Genomic DNA, 15,745 nt, shown 5'->3' on the forward strand with positions numbered 1-15,745 from the left:
CCTCCCCGAATAAGAAAGAAATACCTGGATTCCGAAGAGCCCTGACAGCTTTACCAGTTGAAACAATTGATTCTGCAACTTTCAAGGTATATATTCTGGTAGCATATCCTGCAACATGGGATTATATATTTAGGTAGTTTTGCTTTCTTTTTTACTTAAATATGTGTCTTCTTTAGCTATTGATTTCTAAGCCCGGATTCATGCCATTCGGTTGATTATAAATCATTTGATGAATTGATACAGGAGTATTGAAAAGGATAAGAGTGGTTGATACAAAATGCTTCAACACCAAATTGCACAATCCCCTGTGCGGCTAGGCCTTGCTAACCCTAACTCACCGTCGATTTCAAACCCTACCCCTCAAAAGCCCCTTCCTTCACAGACCCATCATCATCACACTGCTTTACTCTCTCTTCTCCCACCCCTCCCTAGAGCACAAGCACTTCTTCTTCAAATGGCTTCCTCAGCATCTAAGCTCTTTGAAACATCATCCAAGAGGCCCCTTTGGGTCACTGCATTTCGTGGATCATTCCCAACCTTCCTTCCTTCCCAGGCCCAAGCACATTTATCTAGCCCGCTTGAGTCTTCTCCTTCCACCACCAAAGAAATTATTTCACTTTTCACCGTCCTTCAAACCCAAATTGTTGAAGCAGTTGCTGAACTCCAAGAAATTCTTGATCTACAGGATTCTAAGCAGAAGATTGACCAGGAAATTTGCTCGAAAGATTTGGCACTTCTTGCATTTGTCAACAAATTCAAAGATATTGAGCGAGGACTTGACATACTTGTTGATGACTACTCTGATTATTGCCACAATAAGAGAATGAAATTAGGAGGTATCAATGAAAATGATTCTTTGGCTTCCTCGACTGTATCATCCCTGCTGAAGTTTTCAGATATATTGTCATATGCTCATCGTGTAAGTTATATGACTTTTGCTCCACCGGAATTTGGAGCTGGGAAGGCTTCTCTCCATGGTGCATTGCCACCTGCACCACAAGAAGAGCAAATGAGAGCTTCACAGTTATATAATTTTGCAGACCTTGATATTGGATTGCCTAAAACAGTTGAAACCAAGGACAAAACATTTGAGGCTATTATGGAACCTCCACCTCAACAAACTGTTGATACAAATCCTATTGCGAATTTTCCTGCAATTCAAGGGATGCTTCCTCCAAATTTTACTGTGCCACCTGGTTGGAAGCCTGGAATGCTTGTACAACTGCCTATTGATATACCAATTCAGCCTCCGCCTGGGTGGAAACCAGGGGATCCTGTGCCGTTGCCTCCGATGGATTCTATTCCAGTACCAAGATTTGAGGAACAAAAATTACATCCTCACATTCCTCAGCCCAAGCAGCCTGAAGTTATTCAAGTGCAGCCAGTTAATTTGGATCTTGGAGGAAGTTATAGTAGTGATTATAGTAGTGATGAAGCCAGCTCTGATGATGAAGAATGAGAACTCAGATAACTGATCATCTCAAATTGTGAACTTTACAGGTGAGAAATTTTGATTAAGATGTTTCTTTGTAATTTAAAATAGTTGGGAATGCATGATCAATGTGAATTTTCAACATTTATTTTCCCCCTATAGTTATTCATTCTGCAGTTGATACTTGATAATTATGTCACTGGCCTACGTTATATATCATGTTAGTTGTCATTACCTAGTAGATCTTTTTGGTGTTGAGTCAAGTCAACACAATGCTCCGCTAAGGACTCTTCGTGTTTATGGTTATATTGTAGGCTCTACAAAGCAGAAAGCATATCCTTGCTTAATAAAATATTTCAATAAGCACTACATTTATACAAGTAGAGGTTTGAGTTTTTCAAGCTACATAGATATTTTATAAAGACGACAGTGTATTCTAATAATAAATTACACTATTATATCAGAGCCTAATTTAATTTGGTTCTGATGATTAGCATATTTACATTAACAAATGAAAAACTCTATCTAAGGCACACTGAAAACCTGTTTTTGTCTCGTTCATAAAAATTAAAGTTTGGAAAGTGACACATTGAATATAACAACCAGACCTTTTCTGAGTATATGGGGTCGACTAATAGAGTTAACGAACCCACAATGAATAACCATATCAATAAATAAATTTCATTCTTGAGAATTTTACTCCTCTTACTAGCATATTCCTCACCCAATTATTCCTCCCTCTACACATCACAAAATCACATGTAATAGTATCAAGTTAGTAACCATTTCTCTCACATAGATACTCATTCTGATAGAGACTCTTATAACTCAATTTGCACAACATAATTTTTCATTCTTTTACCAACTGCAGAGGTTGCTTTACTGATTTACCTTTCATTGTTTAACTTCATTCATCAATTAACACCATTGTCAATGATCTGCACATTTCTCAAGCACTAAATTCTCACCCACTCACCCTTTTCCCACACCCCCAAGCATCCACCTTAATCACAAGTACATTTATTTACTGTCACCCTTTTTTTTTGACATCACATACTCAGACACTTTTTTTAGATGATGTATATCAAAGGACTACTTTGTCTCCATGAGTGATGCACAGAGCATACCGACACTCACTTGGATTCGACACCCATGCATGTTACACACGTAGGAAGGGTACCGGAGAGAATGGAAAAGGCTTAGAACGGTGAAATATGGGGAAGGAGTTGAAGCTCACCTAGTCATCTAGCTACATCTGTCAATTTGAGAAAATTACCCATTGGTGGTCGGTAACCTATGAAGCACGGACTCGGACACAGACACGGGCGGGAACGCCGACACGACAAAACTCCAAAAAATAGGATACGGGGACACGGCTAATATGCTAATATATATATATATATATATATATATTAAAAAAAGCAACATGAAAATTTGATCACAAAATTAAGAGAACATTAGACAAGTAAAAGTTTATATATAACTTTCCCAAAGTTTCAAGAACATGTATTGATAAAGGGGAGCCTTGGGAACAAAGTTTTTCCTAGTAAACTAATAACCAGCAAGGAACAAAGGAAAATAAAAACACAAAAAGGGAATTAACAAATCTAAAACAGTAGCAGTAAAACACAGACCAAGAAAAGCAAGGAAGAAGCACCAAGGAGCTTCAAAACACAAAGAGTATGTGCTTCAAACATTCTCAAAGTTAAAACACAAGTTAATGTCATTACAATTAAAAACTTAAAACTTCAATCTTATGTCAATGAGCTTTACCAAAAAGAAATACTAAGAAGTCTCATTTTGCAAGTTAAGAACTTTGTCTCCATAAAATAAAAGAGTTAATCTATCTAGTGGCTTGCTCCTCCTTCTTGACCACCATCATCATTGAAAAATATAGCCTCTAGCTCCGGTTCATCAAGTGATAAATTAGCAACTTCAAGTATTCCACATCCACCCTCATCAAGAAATTCAAACGCATCTCCCGCTATATCCCACATCTTGGTTTCCCCTTCATGGTATTGTGGAGAACTTCTTGAAATAAGCCGGAGATTGCTATGAATAAATACTAAATCTTTAGCTCTTTCGGGTGTCATCTTATTTCTCTTCAAAGAATGAATGAAAGAGTATGTGCTCCAATTTCTTTCACTACATGAAGATGAACATGGCTGCCCAAGTAACTTAAGAGCAGCTTGTTGTAATAGAGGAGCATGAGCACCATGAGCAACTTGTTCTACTCTTAGTCCATTGATCAACTAATATGGAGTGCACTACCTCATAAAAGGTTGATACCTCCGACTCCGTCTTTCTTTCATACTTGTATATGACTTTCCTTACGTTTTCAATCATTGAATCCCACATTTCATATACTACATGGAGAGTTGAAGCATCTGTATCCATTTTTCTTAGGACATCATAGATTGGACTAGTGAATGAAAGAATGTAATCAACCTTATCCCACCAACTAACATCCAACAATTTTTCCCTTACAAAGTTTGGCCTTTTCAACATCATCATCCTTGTAAGAATTCCATTTGTCACTAATGACCATCTCTTGAAGCCCTTTCTTTAATTCCCTAAACCTCTTGAGCATCACTATTGTGGAGGCAAATCTCGTTGGAGCAATGGAAATCAACTTCAAGGAATTGAAAGAATGGAAGATTGATAATCTCATAGAGTGGCACATGATGAAGTTCATGATAAGCATAACATCTTCAGCAATTTTTGTGATCCAAGAACATTCTTCGTAAACAGTACTGTTTCTCTCCGTATTCTTGGCTGCACATATATTCTTCAAAGCAAGGTTAAGGGCGTGCACAACACAAGGAGTCCAATAAATAGAAGGAAACTCAGATTCAATAATTAAACCTGCTGCCCTACACACAGGTGCATTATCAGTCACAACTTGCACCACATTTGAGGGTCCAACTTCTATTATAACCTCTCTTATCTTTGTAATTCTGGTTCTCGCACAGGACAAATGTTCTACGCGATGCTGGGACAACCAGTTCGACAACTGACTAACAGTAACAAAACCAGCAAAATAATAAAGAAGAAGACAAGCGATTAGTAACCCAGTTCGGTGAAATTTCACCTACGTCTGGAGGGTTTGCACCCAAAGAAGGAAATCCACTATCTCAAGATTCAGGAATTACAGACACTCATGAACACCACAGTTCATAGTTCACATCCTAATCTACCCAGTGTATTTCTACTTAGTATCTCAATCTAAGTATGAGAGTCCCTCTCCCTTTCTCTCAATCACTGCCACAGTGATTGGTAACAAACAATCAACAATCAGAGTTTTAAGAATCAAAGAACACAGAACACAACTTTGCTTTATAGAATCAGGGAGCAAAGTTTGTTCATAAGAAACAAGGACAAAGAATAATGAACAACCCTAAAACACTTGATCTTTCTCTATTAGCTTCAGTAGTCTACTTGTATATACTTCAGCAGCAGTAGCATAGGCACTAGGGTTTGCTTGGGCTGAAGTAACAGATTGCAACAACAAAACAAATCAAAACTGAATCTCCAAGATATTGTTGCGTTTTTCAAAAGTAAAGATAAAAACAAATATTTTAACGAAGATTGTTTAAACAAATAACAACCCACAAATAAAAACCCTTCTGGTACAGCTACTTGATCCTCAAGTAACTACAAAACATATCTTCATAAAATCTTCAAGGGCCCACAAACACGTTCCAAGCAAAGGACTGATGTCCTAGCTTCACTAAATCAGATGTCAAGGCATCCGCTTCGACATCAGGTTGTTTTTGACAAAATGCAGACAACAAAAAGTAACAACAATCTTTTTGGCAATGAAATCTTTATCTTTTACCTCATCTGATTAATCTACAGCTTTTAAGAACATAGGCCCACTCTCCGTGACAGCCATAAAATTGATAAGGGGTCTCCTTTGTGGATCACTCCATCCATCACTAACAATAGTCACCCCTTTTTGGCTCCATGAATTCCTAATTGGCTCCAATAGCTTGTCCACATGTCTTCTTTCATTTTCTAGCAAGGTTGTTCTCAACTTGTTATAACCAGGAGGTTGATATCCACTTATAAAATTATTGCATGCAAAAGCAAATGCCTTTTTGTAATGGGGATTTCTTGCAAAATGAAATGGCAATCCAGAAGAATAAAACATTCTAGCAATTTCATAATCAAGTGTCTCTCTACCTTGCATATTGAATGCATTTTCAAGAGCTCCAGATGTCTTCCTCTGTTTAGGATCAGCAGTAGGACTCTCACTAGAAAGCGGGGGCAAAGATGCTGTTTTGGTTTTTGACTTCTCAATCATAAGTGTAGCCTCATTGTCTAATTTATGCATATCAATAAGCTTAGCTTGTGTTAGCTTGTCACAAAATCCAACACCCTGTCTTGGAATCTTCAATAGATGAGCTCTGACTCTAGTGTAAGATCCATGAAAGATTTTGTTACAGAGCTTGCATTGGACTTTAAAATTCCCACCCCAAACTCCTGGTCCTTTTGTCTTTGTTACAAAGTTATTTAGAGGCTTGGTGACATCCCCTTGGTCAACTTGACTTGAAGAAGCCATTTCTATCATGATTTTAAACAAACACAAATTTAGGGAAAGTAGAAAACTGGACAAAAATCAACAGCATAAGCATAATGCCATAATCTGATCATGCTCTCATATATATGGGGCTAAAATTACAAACTGCTAATGCTATTTATCTCATATAAACTTATGAAATCAGCAGCATAATCTTAACAAGTTATTCAATATATATAATATGATTCATAAGTTATGTTTGAAAACTCAACTTAGCAATGAAAATCAGCAGCAAAATCAAAGTTTTTTTAATCAACAAATTGATTATATATTGAAATATGGGGCTGTTGGCGTGCAAAAAATAGCATGTACATTAGAAACACTTGCTGTTTGGTTGATGAAACAAGAAACAGAGTAGCAAAAATTAAAGTTTTTGTTGAAAAAATTCATAGAACAGAGGCATGTAGAACAAGAGAAGCTTTCCAACCCATATACAATGAAAGGACCCAAAATAAGCAACTGGCAAACAAAATCAATAAAACCCTAAAGTGATAAAGTTCTTACCTTTGTCCAGAAACAATGAAGGGAAGCGACAGAGAATACTAGGAGGAAGGAGGAAACGACGGTTCGGCAGAGAAAAACACATCGCCGGTGTAGGAGGAAGATGAAACGCTCACAGTAAAGAGAAGACCACAAAGAAGCACGCCGATGGAGAGAGGACGATCGCTGATGGAGAGAGGACGATCGTCGCCGTCGTTGGCTGAGGAAGAACAACTGCCGCCGTCGCTGGCGGAGGAAGAAGATGAAACTGTCGTTCGTAGCAGTTGCAGAAGAAGATGAAGCGTAAAACATGAACTTTGTGTGTTCTGTTTGTGTGTGCGTTATGAGCTTTTGATAGGGTTTAATTGATTTTTAATTAGATAAAGTTTGTTTTTTTTTGGTATAAAGATAAAGTTTGTTTGACTTTTAATTTATCTTTTTTTTAAATCAAAAAATAATAAAAAATGACACAAGTGTCCTATATATGTGTCCAGCCATAACGGTGTGTCGGCTCATTCTACAAAGCCGTGTCTCAGCCGTGTCCGAGCCGTGTCTGAGCCGAGAAATAATAATTTAAAATTCAGACACGTTGCAAACGTGTCCGACACGTGTCGGTCACGTGTCCGTGTCATCCGCTTGTCCGACACGCGGACACGCCTTTGTTCTCATGTGTCCGTGCTTTCTAGTTGATAACTAATTTTTTGTTTATGTATTTGCTTATTTTACTTTTTCTCTTTAAACTCAGACAGTAGAAGATAAATGTAATTAATTGACATTTTGATCTCATGATTTCTGGATTCTTTTAGTTTGCTAATGTGTTTAATACTTAATGTTTTGATCTGAAACCTCTGAATAAAAAGAAAAATAGTTGATAGCTCCTCTATTTTATGATTGTTTGTTGTATGGCATAATTGTGCTTAATTACATTACAGCTATCAAATGTTGGCATGATGCTGTTTATCTATTTTGGAAACTTCTTTAGTGGTTGCTGGTAGGTTGTTTCTAATGTTTACTGGTGACGTAAGGATGAGCCTGGGGTCCTTGAAAGATAAAATGTAGGGAGTCTTCCTGTTTGTTTTTCCATTTTGGTCTTGACTTGAACTTTTTTAATTATGACTCATAAATTGTTCGGTGCATGGTACAAACTATCTTGAAGAGTGCTTTGATTAGATGTGAATAAAAAAGACTGTTTGGGAATAATTGACAGTAATGGGTTGGCAAAATAAATTATTTATTCATGACACCAATTCATCCACATATAAATCGAATCGCGTTCATCCATATGGGGATTTTTTTTGTTGAGAATTCAAGTGCGGAGTTGGAGTTCCACATTGATTAATTATAGATGAGAGAAGACTTTATAAGAGATGTGACGCATAAACCTAATGTCTTAAGGTTTTGAGTTAAGATGTGGTGTCGATATTTCTTGGTGTCTTGCATGTCTCCCCCAACAAAAATGGATAAGATTGGATCAATCATTTAACTTAATCGATGGAAAACATGCATCTCTTATTGCTTTTCATTCCACAGGATTATCATCTTAAAGCCAGAGCCGATTCTTAGGGATTGTTTGTGAATTGCGAGTTACTTTTTGGAGGTATTTAGAGGGAAAGGCTTGGGAGGGCATATTTTTATGTTTCAAATTAGAAAATTTAGAGGGCATATTTTTATTTTTTTAAATTACTACGTTACATCTGTTCCTATATGTAGAGAGAGAAGAAGCACATATATTAAGAAATGCAATTAATTTTGTTAGTTTTCATGAAAGTTTTATTTTTCCTATTTAACCCTTTAGAATACAATCTTTTCTCATTTATTGCTTCTGCAAGGGTATTTCTTGAAAAAAATCATTTAATGTTTTCTTGAAACTCTAAGTGGACAGATATATATAGGCGCAATTTTTTTTCTTCAAAATGTACAGTTAATAAGGAACATAGGTAATAAAAGATTTACATAATATTTTTATTGTATAAATACTCTGGAGGTCCCTGAAATTGTCTCACGTACGAAAATAAGTCCCTAAAATATTTTTTTCCGATTCCGAATCCCTGGAATTTTTTTTAATCAGAATAGGTCCCTACTCGTGTTTCCAGATTATGTGGCTTAATTTTTGCCGAGTCAATATTTCCACGTGGCTTTTTGATTTTTTTAAAATACACATGGATTAAAAAATAAAAATAAACATTTAAATGTAAAATTGAAACCCTATTTACCTAATTAACCCTAAATCCCAAAATCTAAACAAATCCAATTACCCTAAATCCCTAAATTCATGGAACTCGCCCCTCACCTCAGAAACCTTCCCCCACTTTGTTTAAGCTCTGCCTGAGATTTTTCTCTTCCTCTCCTTCCTTCGCACGCCCTCCCTCTCGTTCTCTCAACTCTCTTTTCTCTATTTCACATGTTTTGCATCATCCACACCTCTTCCTCACGAATTTCTCAACCAAACCATGAAATAACATGTTCAAAATACTCCTGAACCTTCATATATCTGATCTGGGCGAAGAAATCACAAAAAACAAAGCTAAAACGAAGACACCGAGAAGCTCCATAAATTCCGGCGAGAAGAAACCGACTGCAACTGACCTTTTCTCTTCAACCGTGACGACCCAGCCCACGAGACCACCACCACTGAGTTCCTGAGGACGAGACGAAGTCGGCCCAACACCTCGTTCGCAGCGCCGCCTTGACCGCCGGCGTCAACCACTGTCTTCTCCGGCGGGTCTCGCCGGAAAATTTCCAAAATTCGGTAAAACATATATATTCTAACTCTAATCGTCGTTCTGTGTTCAAATATCATATTTGATTCATAAAACTTATATATCTTTTGAGTTGGGAATTTAGGGATTTAAGGTTATTGGATTTAATTAGATTTTGGGATTTAGGGTTAATAGGGTTTTAATTTTACATTTAAATGTTTATTTTTATTTTTTTAATCCATGTGTATTTAAAAAAAAATCAAAAAGCCACGTGGAAATATTGACTCAGCAAAAATTAAGCCACATAAGCTCGAAATACGAGTAGGGACTTATTCTGATTAAAAAAAGTTCCAGGGATCCAGAATCGGGAAAAAATAACAATTAGGGCCTTATTTTCGTACGAGAGACAATTTCAGGGACCTCCCGAGTATTTAAGCCTATTTTTATATAAAAAAGTTGTTAGTATGTTGTTTTTATGCTAATTCTTACCATTTCTTATATTTTATTTTTAAAAATCATTATATTACCATGCATACAAGTTATGCTACATCACCATTATATTTTTAAAAATCATTATATTCAAATGGCTTGAGGGACTAAAATCTCACACGCCAACAAATTAGGGGATGAATTTTAGTGAAAATTTAATTCAGGGATAAATACCAATAATTCGCTATAGTTCAGGGCCAAAAGTATATTTAACCCTTTACAGTTTCACATTAGTTTTTTACATTAATGGTTCCAACATCAAATGCATACAAAGGATCTTGAACCGGGTCATTGTATTTTTTCCTGGCATGTTTATCACTCAAATATTATCATAATATACCCGGAAATGGTTAGTAATATTTACTTCTTCAACATTGGGGGACCTCGAACGTGGATTTTTAATTTCCAAATTCATTCAAACAAAGAGTATGATTCTGTTGAAGATTTGGAAATCAATGATGCAGGTTTAGATGAAGACATGTAGTCAGGTGATGATTTCAATTCAAGAGATGATTTCGAGACTAAAGAAGATATGAAATACTCCCTCCATTTCACAAATATTGTTATTTTGGACCTTCTTTCAATGTTCCAAAATGTTTGTTGTTTTAGAAATCCAATGCATTTTTGCTAATTTTTTCCACCTTTGCCCTCATTTAATACATTTTCTCTCACTTGTCACTTTTCATATTAACCAACCACAACTCTTCTCCATTAACTACATTCTTCTCTATCTACGTATAATTAATAGTTGCACATGGTACTAGAAAAATTAAATAAGAGAACTTTAGTAACATTATACTATCAATAATTGTCATCTTACTCTCTGTGGAACGGAGGGAGTAATGTTCAGTGTTTAGTCATACAAATCCAGAACCTTAAACAACAATCTTTGGGGAACGGAGGGAGTAATGTTCAGTGTTTAGTCATACACTGAATAATTTATTATATCATTTAAATTAATACAATCATATGTTTGGTGAAGCATTGAGTTAATGATAAATACCATAAAAATCAATTTTTTTAACAACAATTATCTTTAATTCAAAATGCATTACTTTTATTTTTGGTGGTGGTAGTGAAGTGCATGATGGTGGTGGGGGCGGCAACACTGTTGTAGGGCGGTGGTAGAGGGTGTTGTGTCAGTGGTTCTGGTGGTACGGGGTTCTAGAAGTGGCGGTGGCAGTGGCGATGGTGGTGCAAGGGGTAATGGTGACAGTGGTGAATTAAACTGTTTTCAAGTGACTTATACGTCACAATCCTATTAAATAATTCATCATTTAAATGCATAAGAGTGGCATTATGAAGAAGAGAATAAAACGCGAAATCAGTACATGGTAATGGTGGAGAAGACAAAAATGAAACACCAAAATGGAGAAGAGAATAAGATTGATATTTACTCAAGATGAAGTTGAGGTTGAAGAAATGCTTAATATTAAAGGTAATAATTATGGGTTGGGAAATAGTTGAGAAGAGAAAGAATTGGAAGTGAAAGAGAAAGAGAGAGAAACGAAGAGGGATGTGTGAAGGAGATAGTAAGTTGTGGAAGTGATGGGCTGGTGGGGTATTTTGGATTTCTTAGAAAGAAAAATTATAGTTTTTTTTTTGTGAAAAAAAATTATAGTGTGTTCCCGTATAAATTTTACTTCCACTTTGATAAAATTTGAAGAGAAGATAAATAAATGATTGATATATAAGTGATATGATAGAAAATGCATATAGAGATAAAGAAAAAAATAGAAATGATATATGAGAAAAAATAGTGTGGGTCAATCTATATTTAAAAAAATTGGAATAGCATTAAAAGGTACAAGGATGTAGCAATAGATACTTTAAAAACAAATGTACCAATAGATTTCATTTTCCTGAATTTTCTGACTTGTATCAACTAACTTCTTTTTTTTAATTGGAATTTTTTTTTTCTCCTTAAAAAAGACTCCAAGCTTCCAAAGGTAACCAAACAAAAAAAGACTTCAATTTGTTAATTAAAGGAACCAATGGGAATGCTCCAACTAGACTTCACGATCCGTTTCTTGTATCCTGAATGACATCGCAGCCGTTTATTAAATTCGAGAAAGCACAACTCAACACTTCACTCACCGTCCGATCCCAAACAAAGAGAGTGAATTGTACGCATTCGAACATTGACCCACGCCTCCACTATATATAGGCCCTCATCACCAAACCTTGCAAAAATTTAGATCCTTTCCCCCCCTCAATTCAATTTGAAGAAGAACGAATCAAAGTCTTTCGAGGTTAGTTTTTTCTTTCCTTTCAGGATTTTGGAAATTAGGGTTTACTGATTGTTCATTATCGTAATTTGTTTTACATAATTTTTCTCTATATGAAGATTTGATGTGTTTCAAATTTCGTAACAATTGAATTGTTTGATTCTGCAATCTAATTTGGTATATTTCAATTTGTTCCACTTTTAGGGTTCTGTCTTTTCTAGATTTAGGGAATTGGGTTTACTGATTCTTCAGCTGTGATGATTTGCTTTACATTATTGTTATCTATTTGAATTTGAATGATTAGATGCTTTTCTAATTGCGTAACGATTGAATTACTTGATTCTTCTTTTCCAATTTTAGGGTTCTCTGTGCCTTTATCTTGGAGCCGACGATAATTTTATTTGCCAAATTCATCGTTTTTATTCACACTTTTGATTTATATAAGAATTAGGTTACAATTATGTTTCAACGGTAGTCATGATTGTTTTGATTGAGGGGACGAGAATGTCCATGATCTTTAAATGTTGTTATCTGGTTGTGTTTGTAGTTTTACTTTCTTGTGTTTTTCTGAATATTTTTTCGGCCATTGACATATACAGATGGCTCGTACCAAGCAAACTGCTCGTAAGTCAAGCGGTGGAAAAGCTCCTAGGAAGCAGCTTGCAACCAAGGTTTGTTTTGGAATCATCACCTCAATCCTTATTCTCTAAATTTGTATTGGGTGCTTGAAATTTTGGCCAACGGTTTCATGATTTCGTTTATTCTACTTTAGGCTGCTCGAAAGTCTGTACCAACCATCGGTGGGATCAAGAAGCCGCATCGTTACCGTCCTGGAACCGTTGCTCTTCGGTCGGTGACCCTTTTTTGGAATCCATTATATTTGATTGTTTTACTGGGGTTTCCATTTTCTTGATTTTGTTATGTTTTCTAATAATTGAATTGTTGTTGATGGAACAGTGAGATTAGGAAGTACCAGAAGAGTACTGATCTGCTGATCAAGAAACTCCCTTTCCAGAGGTTGGTTCGTGAAATTGCTCAGGACTTCAAGGTAATGTGTAATTACTAATGTGAGATTCAGGTCTTATGTGTTTTTTTTTCTTAATCATCGTGACTAAAGTTATGTATTTTTTCCTGTGGTTGCAGACTGACCTGCGTTTCCAGAGTCATGCTGTCCTTGCATTGCAAGAAGCTGCTGAGGCATACCTCGTTGGAATCTTTGAGGACACCAACCTGTGCGCCATCCATGCTAAGCGTGTCACTATCATGCCTAAGGATATCCAGTTAGCAAGGAGGATTCGTGGTGAGCATATTTGATGTGGTACGTTTGGTGCTGGTCATATGGGGTGGCTGTGGAAGTGTTTATTTATTTAGATTTCTTTTTGTTGAAGCTTAATAGTGATATAGTTGTTTACTTGTAGTCTCATAAATTGTGGTAGGAAAATACTGCCATATTTTGTGAAGCTCGAATTATTAGTAATTGTGGAGTTTGGTTCTCTGGTTTTGTGAATTGCTATCGTAATTTCTGGACATGCAGCCATTTGGTAATTGTATTTGAAAACCTTTTGTTACCATCTAAGATAGTGGACCTAGTTTATTATGATGCTTGTTTGTTCATGTTTTGGGAATACGATAGTTTTTCAAACAAAAGTCTGCATAATAGAACTAGCTAACACATTCCTTCAAATTGTGGTCAACCTTTTCATGAAAACTCCCTTCAATTATCCTGTTATGAATTGATTAAGCGTTATATTTTCCATAAAGTGTAGTTATGTAGCAAAAATGATTGACCAATAAACCGTGTATTTTGCACATTAATGCCCTCTATCAGCTTATTGTTTAGCACTTTAGCTTGGCCCTTCAGCCTCATTGGTGAATGTAGCCTTTATGGTGCTCTCGAATTTGATTAAATTTTGTTGAAGGATGCTACATGAAATTTTATATGTTGAAGAAGGCATGCTGGGGTCCAGTTACAACGAGATCACTCAACAAAGTGCTGTGATATTTGCATTGTTTAATGTTTAGTAATAATATTTTGGGAATTGTGATGAAGAGAAATGGGAAGTTTTCATAAATGAACAAGTTTGCACATATTGAGTTCTAGCAATGAACAAGAGATTTATTTCTAGTTATCATAAATACAATATCTTGGCATCATCCCAACACATAAAAATATGTTGTACCAGTAGCCGTGACTTTCTGCCACATGTTTTTGAGTTTTTCCATATTTATTACAAGGGAAAAACTTCGATACCGCATCTGTCTGGAGAGGCAGCGGTACCACCGAAAAAAATGGACTGAAAATATAGTTATTTTATTTTTGGCACCTTTAGTGAAAATTCACCAGGGGCCTATTTCAAACATGAATTCTAAGACTCACTTTGGGTCCCTTTTTCTCCTTAATTTCATATCCAACCCCTATAATATGGTCTAGTTTAAATTTAGTCATCTAACTTAGATCTGGGCTTCATCACCATGTTCTTCATCATCATCATCAATAATTCCTCATGTATCGTCCGTTTAAACCAAAATGCGAAAATCCATAACTTAAAGTAACCCCAAAACGAGATTAACTACATCTGAGCTTCAATAGATGAGTTCAATTTCCAGATCTCGAAATACCATGTCGCGAAATCCCATCTACAGAAGCTTCACACGATTGCACCAACTATCTCGAAATCCCATATCCCTACAAACCTTGGATTTTCTTGAATTTATGTGGTGAATTGGACAGGATTTGGGCTAAATCTTCAACTTGTTCATCTTGTTCATGACAACCACCACCGTACATCAATTTTCCAGAAAATGTAACTTTGAAAACTTGTTTTTCTCCGAGGTCTGGCCTCAGATTGCAACGGTTCCACCACCTTTGTTTCTATACAAGAATCCCACATCACTGTGGCTGGTCCATTCATCTCCGGCCCGAACTCCGCCGTGGCCGCCACCACACCTTCGACTTCTCCGACGACGTAAATCTGGAATTTCCAAATTATTTACATTTGTTCCAGTAATTGTTGTGGTAGTAGTTTTACCTTCTGAATTCGTTTATGAGGTTATTTTCAGAATAGTTCAACAAATAAAACATACTTTTGGAACTACAATTCACATTAAGATGAATAGAGAGTAATCACATCCATATACATAACTTTTACCATGAACTTGGTGATGATTGAACTCCTCCATTTGAACCCTAGACAATTACGACACCCTTCAAGCAACCCCATGATGACTAGTTTAGTTATCCATATGACCCGATTAACTCAATGTTAGGTGTTCAACTGTCCCGACAAACGAATGTCATCTATTATGACGACCATTTGAAACAATTATTAGTTATTGTATAGTGCGAGTTAAATTCTGGTTAGTTAACCTAATGAATATCTTAACCCAAAGTTGGTTATTCTATTGTCTCGTATAAACTGAGGTTATCTCTTATAATGATCTACTTAACTTAATGTTAGTAATTCTATACTCCTGATTAAGCTAGGGTTAGTTAATATATGGTCTGATTAAACGAGTGTTGGTTAAATGTCGGACGTGGTAGCATTGGTGGAGGGGAGGGACTATTGAATACCTAGGTTAAACTATGACTATCCCTTTCAATGACTTGTTAACCTAACATTAGTTAACTTAATGACAATGTAACGTTAATACTAAATAAGTTAAACTCTCAGTTGAATTACTAAGTTAGTTATTATAATTATACTCTTTATCGAAGGTTAGCCTAACTCTAATACTCCTAGATAAATTAGGGGTGGTTTTTCCAACGATCTACTAATCTCGATGTTGAATAAACTGTAGTACTGTACAAACTAAGGTTACCAATTCAAACTATCTA

At 36.0% G+C, this 15,745-nt stretch overlaps 2 protein-coding genes across 2 annotated transcripts; both read left to right on the forward strand.

Annotated features, from left to right (window-relative positions):
- Window positions 1–258: 258 nt before the first annotated feature.
- LOC130727002 (mediator of RNA polymerase II transcription subunit 4-like) lies at window positions 259–1,459 on the forward strand. The gene has a single exon (XM_057578329.1). It carries the CDS (start codon window positions 278–280, stop codon window positions 1,457–1,459), a length of 1,182 nt encoding a protein of 393 aa, XP_057434312.1. The 5' UTR covers window positions 259–277.
- Window positions 1,460–12,509: 11,050 nt separating this feature from the next.
- LOC130727003 (histone H3.3-like) lies at window positions 12,510–13,488 on the forward strand. Its single transcript, XM_057578330.1, has 4 exons — window positions 12,510–12,581; window positions 12,683–12,759; window positions 12,868–12,958; window positions 13,054–13,488. Exons 1-4 carry the CDS (start codon window positions 12,510–12,512, stop codon window positions 13,222–13,224), a joined length of 411 nt encoding a protein of 136 aa, XP_057434313.1. The 3' UTR covers window positions 13,225–13,488.
- Window positions 13,489–15,745: the final 2,257 nt, after the last annotated feature.

This window comes from Lotus japonicus, chromosome 6, assembly GCF_012489685.1.
Source record: "Lotus japonicus ecotype B-129 chromosome 6, LjGifu_v1.2".
NCBI classification, from domain to species: Eukaryota; Viridiplantae; Streptophyta; class Magnoliopsida; order Fabales; family Fabaceae; genus Lotus; species Lotus japonicus.